The following is an 11,933-nucleotide window of genomic DNA, read 5'->3' as shown; positions in this document are numbered from 1 at the left end:
TCCGAGGATTGACATCAAGCTTACAGCTCTGGAGTTAACAGTATACTGGTCTGTAGTTTCCTTATTTAAGAAAATTGGGACGCTGCCCATTTGCAGTCCTTCGATATCCCTCCTGTTGTCTCCAATTCCAAAGATCCTTCAGGACAGCACCTAATGCAAGGCAGTTCCATTTGCTCTTCTTATAATGTTCTTTTCCCTATAGAGTTGGACATGCATATACATGTTGTTTGGGGAATTTGCAGCACATCCAATGAAAGTGTAATTCCCAACTAACAGTCAAATCCTTCTCTTTGGAGCTACCCAGAACACACCTACCCTCTCTTCCATATGACAGCCCTTCAGAGACTCGAAGACAGTGTGTGACTCTCCTGTGAGTTAAGAGCATCAGCTGAGTCAGACAGACCCTAGTGACAAGCCCAGCTTCACTCCCTTTCAACTGTGGGAGCCAAGGTAAGTTACTTGATTTTATTTTCTCTCTACTTTGGTTCTTCAGCTGATTTATAAAATGAGGGTAAAAAACGCACTTCATTGGTTTATTGTGCAATAAATGATGTGATGTATGTAGAGAGCTTACCACAGTGCCTGGCAGGGTAAGGACTCAGGAAATACTAGCCATTTGCCCCCTCGATTTATAAAGAGCCGGGTGGGCATTTTAAGCATCAGGGCTGTTGGGGGAGGGGGCGAGCAGGGGGGTGAGGAGGGTCTCTCCCTCCCTGATTGATCAGGGGAGGCAGAGGATCCTCAAGCAGATCAGGTATTTCTTTAGCCTGAGGTTGTCTCTTTTCTGTTATCTGGGTGCCTGTTTGCTAGGGCTGGGGGAGAGGATATCGTGCAGAATCTCAGGAAAGGTTTATTTTCAAGAACTGGGAAGCTATTTGTTGACATATTGAACCGTCTCTTGTTTATTCTTATTTCCCCCGAGCAGCTAGCCATGCAATCCCCCAAACTCAATTACCTTTTGTGAGGCGGCGGGAGCATGACACCTCATAGCCGTATTGATCACTGCAGACTGGGCCAGACGTGAGGGATCTGAGATGCCAAGCAGCAGTTTCTGGGCTTTTCCTTCCTTAGTAGGCCTCCCCTCTCTGTGGCTGTAAAGACACTGGCACGAATACAACGGAAGTCTGTGACCCAAATGGGCTGAGCCTGCAAGAACCCTCTCTCAGTAGCTGCCTTAGAAGCCGGCTGATGACAAATGGTCACAGTGGACCAGAACCTGAACTCCTGGAGAGCCCAGTGTCAGAATGGTTTTCTAACTGTAGCTCTTTGCGTACCCTGGGTTTTGCAAGCAATTGCATGATATGAACTCCAAATGCCATTGCAGCTAGAAAAAGTTTGGAAGGAGACACACCCAACTGTGAACAGACTTGAGGGGATGGGGGGTGGGGAAGGTGCAGGACTAGCTTTATCTGTAGGTAGGATTTCAAGTTTTTATCCTGAGTATATATTCCTAGATTACTTGTGTAATTGTTAGGCATAAATAAAAGTAGGAAAACAAGAAATTGTTTTTTTGATAATAAGAAAAAATAAAAGCAAGCCATTAGAGACACTTTTCTGAGGTCACTACTGACCAAGGACCTGAGTGGTGCAAGAATTAAGCCTATTGGGGGAGAAAGATTGCTTGGGCGGGGAGATGTTGGGGACACTCAGAGAGAGGAGGGGAGAGGGCTAGAGATAGAACCCTAGAGGAACACACCTTTTAAAAGAAAGAAAAATATATTTTTTCTTCTAACACAAGCAATATGGGTCCATTATGGACAAATGAGAAAATGCAGCTAAGAAAAACAAAAGTAAAAATCCCCTTTAATCCCATCACTCCGGTATGGTCACTGTTAACATTTTGGTATATATCTTTCCAAACCGTATTTTTTTTCTATGCAAAAATATACATATTTATTTCATAAAAATCAGATAATCGTTTTCACTGGCCACTGCAGATGCACCATGATTTGTTTAATCATTAAGTGGATTGGGTTCTAACATTGGCATTTAGGTAAGTTCCAAGTTTTTATGATCATAAACAGCAGTGCTTCCTAGCTGTGTGACCTTGGGAAAGCTAGCTAACCTCTCTGTGCCTCTGGTGCCTCCTCTGGGAATGAGGGTGATGATAGTACCTACCTCATAGGGTTGTTGTGAGTAACAAATGAGATCTTGTGCATAAAGTGCTTAGCACAGTGCCTGGCACAGTAAATGTTAGCTTTTATTATTAAGTATAATAATAATAATTGTCATTGTTGTTGTTGGGTTCCCCGTGAGTAGTTTTTGCTTTAGGGGAGGGGGAGAGTGACTGGAATTTTTCTTTTTGAGTAGTATACTATAGTGAGTTCTGGAGTCAAACAGAGCTGTATGCTTTTGGTCATGTCAATTCACTTCACCGAGACTCAGTTTTCTTATCGGTAAACTGAGAGTTAAAAACAGCTGTTAGGATCAAATGAGAGAATGCTTGTAAAACCCTCAGTGTAGTTCTTGGCGTATGGGAAGAGTTCCAAGTCAGTTGGTATTATTATTATTATTATTACTATTATTATTATCACTACGATGATTGAGCCATTAGTTGGGGTGGGAAGAGGAAGGTGGCAATTGGAATGTTTCTAACCACTTGTCTGTTTACAAAGAGAGGAAATGATTCTTGAATCAGACTGACCCGGGTTCAGATCTGGGCTTTGCCATGTACTAGTTCTGTGACCTTGGTCACAAATTCTCCAAGCCCCTCTCTCCATTTGTAAAAGAATATATATATATATATATAAAACTGATTCACTTTGCTGTGCACCTGAAACTAACACAACATTGTAAATCAATTATACTTCAATAAAAGAAGAAAATTGGAAAAAAGAAAATGAAGGAAAAAAATTTCTAAAGCAAAAAATAAAAGGGAATGGCCAGCGCCTACCTTGCAGGTGTTGCCACGAGGCACAAAGGATATGAAGCAAGTGTCGTGCTTAGCCCGAGTGCCCAGGTATTGTTGGTTGCTAATTATTGTTGGCTGTTGGAGCATGGGGAGGTTTATAATGACCTGAATGCCTCCCCGCCAGGCCCTAGACTCTGAGTCCCTGGGGTACTTGAACTTCACCTAAAGGCTTTGCCCTATCCACGGCTCAGGGACCACTTCTGCCCTTAGTATAGGGGTTTGAGGGCTCCTGATTCAGAAGGTTAGAGAGCTCTGGCAAACCTTCCTGTTAGTTCTACTCTGACCTTGTGCCCCAGTTCTAGAAAGCAGGCTGAAGCCCTGCTTCTATGAGCAAGCCCTCACCTGGTATGCTTAAGATTGGCGTGCTTTTCTTGCCAGCTGTCTGGACACCCTGGAGCCTCGCTGTTGAATTCTAGCCCTGTGGTAGAGTCACTGGTTGCCAGATTTCCCTCCGAGTCTCTGACACCGGAGCCAGTTGGCTTTTTAATTGTCGCCATTGCTGGGCTCTGAAGCCCCACGGCCGATCCTTCCCAACGGTGGTTTCCCTGCACCCAAACGTCTTTGAGCTCTTCTGCCACTGCTCCACTCAGCCTCCAGCCCCGGTTCCCTTCCCTCTAAGCCCTGCCCGCTCTTCCACGGCCCACCGGTGGCAGTGCCTGGCTTCCAGGACGCCAGTGTCTGCGCAGCCGCAGCGGGAACATCTCACTTCCTGAGCTAGAACACTTTCGGTCTCATCTCTTTCTTTGTGTGACTCTCCTCTTTTCTTTGGGACGGCCAGAGGCGGGCAGAGCGAGCTGGTGCAGCAATTGGGGGCGAGGGGAAGCAGGGTGGAGTTGCATAGGCCAAGTGCTATGCACTTCTGGAGCTTCTGGAGGGCTGTCAAGTGAAAGGCGGCCAGAGGCAAATGTCAGAGCCTATATAGAGGCAGGAATCTGGGACCAGAGAGACAGAGCAAGCACTAGCAAGTCAGGAGCAGTGGGGCGGGTGGGCGGGCAGGCTGGCTGGCTGGCGGGCAGGAGGGGGGCGTGGCAGGGGATAGCTAAGGGAGATTGCAGAGAACAGCTGCTGGTATTGGGTCTTACTTTAATGAACTGTCTGGGCATGGGGCATAAGTAAGTTGGCCAGACCAAAAGAGCTAGGGGCACAAAGGACACACTCCCTCTCTTCTCCCTAACTGGCAAGGTAAGATCTTTCTAGCTTTTGCCTAGTGGGAAACTGTGGCGTGTTCAGGGATTTTTCTAAAGATGGGGGCGGGGGTGGTCATCTATCACCGCCCTTTTGACTCATCTTTCCCATTGCACCACTTATTAGAGTAACCAAGGGGCCAGCAGGAAGGCCAGTATTTCTTTTACTAAACCCCATCTCGAGGTTGTCCAGGCTGGAGATGAGGCGGGGTGCTGTCTTGGTAATGTGACTAAGAGAGAGAGAGGGAACACAGGGTGGATCACTATAGCACAGTGGAGAAGAGTAGGGGGCTCTGGAGTTGGGTGGACCCGTGAATCCAAGTGACTGCAGGCAAATTATTAAGCCTCTCTGGGCCTGAGTTTTCTCCTTTGTAAGATGAGGATAGGGTACTACCAAAATCTCTTAGTGTTGCTGTGAGGACCAAACGATGCACGTAAAGTGCCCAGCAGAGTGCTTGCCGGTCAGCGCGCGCTCAAGAAGTGTTGACTGTCGTCACTTCTGTTGCTAGTATTCTCAATATTATTATGGAGGCATACTGCACAAGATTGATGACTTCTGTGACATTGTCCCAAATGAGCAAGTGTTCCACTGGGCGTATGGGCAGGCTGTGGGGATGTATCAACACCGTGTAGCGTGCGTGTTGGTTTCCAAGCTCTGTGCCAAGAAGCCCCTTTGGGGGCTGATTCTGGGAGTGTGCCGGAAGGTTGAGGCTTTGGGACTGCCCACCCACATGTCGTCAGAGAAACTTGAAATCTGTATTTGCTAGAGACTGGGCTTCAGTGAGCCATGATCTAGGACATCAGAGAGATAATTGAATGCGGCCTTAGGGATGTCAAAGGCTAGGCAACCCCGAGGAGGAAGCGATAGTCAAAGACAGTTTTTACTGTCACAGTGCTCTTAGTCTAGCCCCAGCCCCAGTTAATCTGAGAAACCCGGTAAAATGGGAATAATACTACTATCTCTTGTAAGATTCAAACGGGTAATGCTTGCACATCTCTGTGCACTATAGACAGTTTAAAGTTGTGTACAGTTGCCTAAAGTATAGTGCCTGGAACACACTAGGTGGGCAGTAAGTGGTAGTAATAGTGGTGATTTTTGTTATTAATAATAAAAATCATAATAAACAGGATTGTCAATTCATGGAATGATGTTCTCAACCATTGATCAGTTAAATGCCTTCCTTTTCCTGAGAAAGGCATTCAGGGCCATCAGGGTAGTAAAATGGGGACTAAACCACTGGCAGGACTCAGGGAGCCCAAGGAACTAACGACTATCCTGGGGCAAAGGGCATTCTCATCCGGGCCTGCCAGTTCCTTGGCTGGCTTGCTAGTGCTGTGGTGGGAGAGAGCAGAGCTCTGGAACCTGCACTTTTCACAGTTTTCCAGCAGGTGGTGCTGCTGTTTCATTTGAACCAGGACCTCACGGGCTCCTGGCTGCTGAAGTTGCAGCGTTTATAGCTTTTATAAACTGAGAGGGTGTGCTGTGTGACGGGTGGGTTGCTTTGAAAAGGATAGGGGTGGAGAGGATATTTGCTCCAGCTTCAAATTTGTTTAATGTCGCACAGCTTCTTTAACTTGATAGACCCATCTCCGATGCCACATAGCTGGCAACACATAAAAAAAGTCTCCATCGTGGATCATTTGTCTATTTCCCAATCTTCTTGATATTTGCTTTCAACTGCTAAACTTGTTTTCTGTTTACAGATTTTCTTGCCACGTGGGCTTCAGCAGGACCCCTGATATAATTGCTTTAGAGGTTCCCTCCACACTATCCTTTGGCCATGGCAGATATGTCAATACCCTTACATTCAGTGAGATTCAGCAATGTGCTGACGGAGGAAGGTGTCGACCCCCAAAACAGGGAGACGACCTGCTCTGGACCAATGGTAGAGAACAGAGCAGAGGTCCAAATTCTGCATTCTAGTGTCCAGCCTATGGTCTCAAGTTCAGCGTCAGACCCTGGAGGGATGTCCACACAGCCGATGACATCCCCAGCCTTTGACACCATGGCCGTACCTCTAATGGGAGCAGCAAACTCTGGAGCACTGTCCCCACCGCTAATGCCAGCCTCAGACTCTGGGACACTGTCCCCATTGTTAATGCCAGCTTCAGATTCAGAGGCATTGTCCCCATTGTTGATACCAACCTCAGACTCTGGGGTGCTGTCCCCATTGCTAATGCCAGCCTCAGATTCTGGGACACTGTCCCCATTGCTGTCCACTTCAGAATATGGATTAATGTCCCCAGGGCTGATGACAATTCCTGACTTTGGAACAATGTCCACAGCACTAATGGCAACACCAGATTCTGCAGAGATATCACCACTGGCAATGCCAGCTCCATCCTCTGAAGCGATGTCCACACCATTGATGCTAGCCCCAAATCCTGGAGAGATCTCCCCACTCCTAATGCCAGACGTGAACCCCGGAGTGATGTCCCCACAGCCAATGCCAGCTCCAGGCTCTGAAGGAATGTCACCATTGCAAATTACAGACGAAGACACTGAAGCCATGTCTAAAGTGCTAATGACTGCCCTGGCCTCTGGAGAGATCTCTTCACTGCTCATGTCAGGCACAGACTCTGAAGCGATCTCCTCACTGATAATGTCAGCCCTAACTTCTGGAGCAACGTCCACCCAGCCAACGAGCACCCAAGACTCTGGGGAAATGTCCACCCAGCTAATGTCAGGCCCAGACTCTGGGGTAGTGTCTTCACCACTTATGACAGCTCCAGGCTCCGGAGCAATGTCCTCACTGTTCCCGTCAGTCCCTGATGCTGGAGAAATGCCCACATTGCCAAAGCCAGCCCCAGACGCTGAAGCGATGTCCCCACTGGTCATGATGGCCCTAACCTCTGGAGGGATGCCCACCCAGCCGATGCCAGCCCAAGGCTCTGGAGTGATGTCCTCACGGTTAACACAAAATCTAGACTCTCAAATTGTGTCTAGTCCGCCAATGAGAGCAACAGCCTCCGGGGGGATGTCCACATCGCCAGTGAGAGCCTCAGACCCTGGAGCAAGGTCGACACCGAGAATGAGAGCCCCAGCCTCTGGAAATGTGTCCACGTTGCTAAAGACGGTCCCAGACTCTGCAGCACTGTCCACCCCACTGATGACGGTGGCAACCTCTGGAGCAAAGTGCACAGAGCAAATGTCAACCACAGCCTCTAGAGCGATGTCCACACAGTTAGCAACGGCTAGAACTTCTGGAGCCACATCCATGGGCTTTATGAAAGTCCCAGCCAATGGGGCGATGTCCACACTGCGAACGAGAGCCCCAGCCTCTGGAACAGTGTCCACACTGCCAAGTACAGCCCCAGTCTCTGAAACAATGTCTACGCTACAGATGACAGCCTCAGCCTCTGGGTCAGTGTCCACACCGCAAATGAGGGCGCCCGTCTCTGGAGCAATGTCTGTGTCACAGAGGAGAGCCACAGCCTCGGGAGTGACAGCTGTACCACAAATGAGAGCCTCTGGAGCCCTGTCCACCCCACGGATGACAGCCAAAGCCTCTGGATCCGTGTCCACACTGTTAATGAGAGACACAGCCTCGGCAGTGATGTCCGTGCCACAGATGAGAGCTATGGCCTCGGGAGCATTGTCCAAGCCACTAACAGCATCCAAAGCCGCAGAAGCAATGCTCACGCAGCAAATGACAACTGCAGCTTCTGGAGAGATCTCCACAATGCTAATGAGAGACACCGCTTCTGGAGCCGTGTCCATGTCACAGATGACAGACACTGCCTCTGCAGCGCTGTCCACACCGCTAATGAGAGCCCCAGCCTCTGGCGACACGTCCACACCACAAATGACAGCCGCAGCCTCTGGAACTATGTCCATGCCTCTAATGAGAGCCCCAGGCCCTGGAGCCATGCCCATGGCGCTAATGAGATCCACAGCCTCTGGAAAGATGCCCAGTCAGCCAATGAGCGCCCAAGACTTTGGGGGGATGTCCATGTCGCTCAGGAGATCCATGACCTCTGGAGGGATGTCCCTACTGCAGACGCAAGCCCCAGCCTCTGAACTGATGTCCACACCAAAAATGAGAGCCCCGGCCTTTGGGGCGGTGTCCACACCACTGATGAGAGCCTCAGACCCTGGAGAGATGTCCACACTGCTCACAAGAGCTTCATCCTCTGGAGAGATGTCGCCAGCACTAACGAGACCCCCAGCTTCTGGAGAGATAGCCACGCCTCTGAGAGCCCCAGCTTATGGAGCAATGTCTACTCCGCAAAAGACAGCCACAGCCTCTGGAATGATGTCCAAGCCACAGATGAGGGCTCCAGTCTCTGGAGAGATATCTACATCGCTAATGAGATCCACAGCCTCTGGAGTGATGTCCGTGCCTCAAATGACAGCCGCGGCCTCTGGAGGGGTGTCCATGCCACTGATGAGAGCCCCAGCCTCCAGGGCAACATCCACGACGCAAACGATGCCCACAGCTTCTGGAGAGATGTGCATGCTATCAATGCGAGCCCCTGCCTCGGGAGTGATGTCCCCGCCATTATTAAGGGCTCCAGTGTCTGGAATTATATCCACACCACTAAGGAGACCCTCAGCCTCTGAAGCTGTGTCCACAGAGTTAATGAGAGCTCCAGCCTCTGGAAAGATGTCCACCACACAAACAACAGCTGTGGCCTCTGGAGGGATGTCCAAGCCATTCATTAGAGCCACGGCCTCTGGAACAATGCCCATGCCATTGATGTCAGCCATGGCTTCTGGAGAGATGTCTATGCCGCTGATGAAAAACATGGCCTCTGGGGCAACGTCCACACTGCAAAAAAGAGTTGTGGGTTCTGGATCTACTTCCTTGCCACAGATGACGTACGCAGCCTCTGGAGGGATGCCTGCATCACCTATGAGAGCCTCAGCTTCTAGAGCAACGTCCGCATCGCTCATGAGAGCCTCGGCTTCTGGAATGATGTCCATGCCGCTTCTGAGAGCCACAGCCTCTGGGGGTATGTCCATGCCACAAATGGCGGCCACAGCCTCTGGAATGATGTCCACTCTGGAAATCAAAGCCAAAGACTCTGGGGAAACATCTGCCTCTCACATCAACGTCACAGCCTCTGGATCAAAGTTCACACCACACGTGACTGCCACGACCCCTGAAACAATGAACCAACCACCAGAGGAAGTCCCATCTTTTGGCATGCTGACCCCAGCACTCTGTTACCTCTTAGAAGAACAGGAAGCAGCCCGGGGTTCATGCTCTGTGGAGGAGGAGATGGAGGTTGATGAGGAGAAGCAAATGAAGGGATTTTTGAACGATTCAGAGAAAATGGCCTTTCTGGTGTCTCTTCATCTGGGGGCAGCAGAGAGGTGGTCCATCTTGCAGATGGAGGTAGGAAACCCCCTCTCCAATGAAGATAAATCTTTCCTGAGCAGATCCCAGGGCTTATATGACTCCCTATCTGAAATAGACATCCTCAGTGCCGTCCTTTGCCATCCCAAGCAGGGCCAGAGGTCAGTCAGGCAGTATGCCACTGATTTCCTCCTGCTGGCCCGACACTTGTCTTGGTCTGATGCCATTCTGCGGACCAGGTTTCTGGAAGGACTCTCGGAAGCTGTTGCCACTAAAATGGGCCGGATCTTCCTGAAGGTGGCCGGCAGCCTAAAGGAGCTAATAGACAGGTCTCTGTATACCGAGTGCCAGCTGGCTGGAGAGAAGGATTTCCCGGGCTGCTCAAGCCAGGTTCTGCCGTCAGCCTGTAAGCGGAATAACGAGGACGCAATGGAGAATGAACTGAACTCTCAGCAGCAGACCGAGGAGGTAAGGATGGGGAAACACACTCAAGGTTTCTGAATAGAAAAATGAGGTAATGATGGCAAAGTCACCCTGCTCCTTGAGTAGCCTAAGGAAGAGGCTGGGAGAGGCATTGAGCTCCTAGACCCTAAACCCCTAGAGTTTCCTCAGCGGGCCTGGCTATGTACTTATTTTGGGTGTATTAACCACATTGAGGGCCTGGGATGGTTAAAGGTCCAAGTCTTGTGATTCTGAGGGAAATGGCTGGGCTCAGTCCCAACTCTGCACCTATTCCAGGTCCAGTTCTCAAAGAGGGGTCACGTTTGGGGGACTGGGTCCCACCTACAGCCACAGGTGTTATAGGCCCAGGTCACTAGGGAATTTGGCCAGTCTAGTCCTTGATCACACTTTATACAAATAAGGTACGTTAGCCGAGTTGCTTGACTTGCTGAGTTACTGAAGTTATCCAGGCAGAGCCCCACTTGGCATAGTAAGCATGGCTCTCACCTCTGCTGTTTTTGTTTTCTCTCACTCCCAGCATCAGCATGTCCCCAAACGCTGTTACTACCTGAAAGAGCATGGAGACCCTCAAGAGGGTCTGCACGACCACCTTCGACAGAGCACAGGCCATCAGAAGGCCGCCACTAACAAGTAATGCTACCGGGACACTTCTCCTGTGATATCCAGCTTGGCTGCTAACTTGAGGACTGGTTCCTGGACCCATTCCATTCAGTTACATCATTAAACCTTGTGGCCTTCCCCCTTCAGCACCCCCCTCCAGGCGCATCCCACCCTATCTCCCACTTGGCTGACTTGACCTTCTCTTTCACCCCCACATGCCTTTGACCTGCCCCAGCGATCAGAGCGTGGACTTCAAGAGCGTTTGGTGTATGAGGTTCTGAACTCCCATTACCGCCGAGGCCAGTCCTAGTTCCTGGTCCAGGGAGATGTCTAGGCAGGAGAAACCGTGTCCTACCTCAAAAACACCTTAGAATGTCTTGCCACGTGTCATCAGGCAAACTTGAGGAAGCCCTGGTCCCATTTCACCTGGCAGGGGAGCCTATAAGGAGAGTGACGCCCACTCCAATACCATCCTTTTTATCCAGTACACTTGTCCCTGTATACCCCAACTCATAGCACCTAAAATGGGTCTCCAGGGCCCTTGCCCTGTTTATAGTCTCCATCCTGAACCATTCGTTTTGACCCATAGTAGTAATCTTAGTAATGGCTAACATTTATTGATTATGTGTTGTGTGACAGTTACTGGGCGAAACTCTCGACAAGCATCATCTCACTACATTCTTACCATAACCCGACTTGTTCTTGTGTTGTCAACTTCGTACGTCTTGAGCTATTGTCAGTGACTGTTGTCTTGTCCCTCAGTGTCGAATCTCTAGCTCTGACTTTTGGGTGACCCCTCAGTTGTTAATTGCCCTCACTCCCCCTTGGCTATTGTGTTTTGTGGCCAGCCCTCTTGATAAAGATCTTGGTCTGTAAACAGGCATAGATAGTTAGAGCGTAATATGAGCAGTGTTTGCCTTCAGGTGGTGGGATTATGGGTGTTTTAATTTTCTTCTTTCTACTTCTCTGTACTTTCCAGATTCTCTACAGTAAGCATGTGTTACATTTGTAATCGTAAAAGTAAATAAAGTCCGTTTATGAAAAAAAAAAAAGAATTAACTGTGGCTAACAGAATTTGATTTATTGAGTCCTTCATTCAATCAATATTTATTATCTAACGTGTGCCAGCCACTGTTTTGGGGACAGACGGATGAGAACCTTGATCAAATGAAAACTTCATTCCAATGGAAGAGGGGGACAGACAATAAGCAAGAAAACGCATATGTAAGATGGGTTGAAATCCTGGTGAAGGCTATAAAGACAAGAAATAAGAATAATGGGGAATTTGATACTAACAGAGCCATTTTATTTATTCAAAATAGTCCATGTAATTGGTTTACTCAAAGATCTTTTAAAAACAGTAGGAGTGACATGATTAGAAACATATTTTAGAAAGCGAACTTGGCAACAGTTTGGATGCAGGATAGGGAAAGGGTCAGGGAGCAGTTACGAGCCCCCTACTGCAATAGTACA

At 49.1% G+C, this 11,933-nt stretch overlaps 1 protein-coding gene across 1 annotated transcript; it reads left to right on the top strand.

Moving 5' to 3' along the window:
• Positions 1 to 308: 308 nt before the first annotated feature.
• Positions 309 to 11,465, top strand: RTL9 (retrotransposon Gag like 9). The gene is made up of 3 exons (XM_030835828.2): positions 309 to 450; positions 5,800 to 9,866; positions 10,378 to 11,465. The coding sequence occupies exons 2-3, from the start codon at positions 5,877 to 5,879 to the stop codon at positions 10,492 to 10,494; spliced, it is 4,107 nt and encodes a 1,368-aa protein (XP_030691688.2). The 5' UTR covers positions 309 to 450; positions 5,800 to 5,876; the 3' UTR covers positions 10,495 to 11,465.
• The last annotated feature ends 468 nt before the right edge of the window (positions 11,466 to 11,933 follow it).

Source organism: Globicephala melas, chromosome X (assembly GCF_963455315.2).
Source record: "Globicephala melas chromosome X, mGloMel1.2, whole genome shotgun sequence".
Lineage (NCBI taxonomy): Eukaryota > Metazoa > Chordata > Mammalia > Artiodactyla > Delphinidae > Globicephala > Globicephala melas.
Note: the sequence above shows the minus strand (reverse complement) of the source record. Positions and strands in the feature narration are given on the sequence as shown.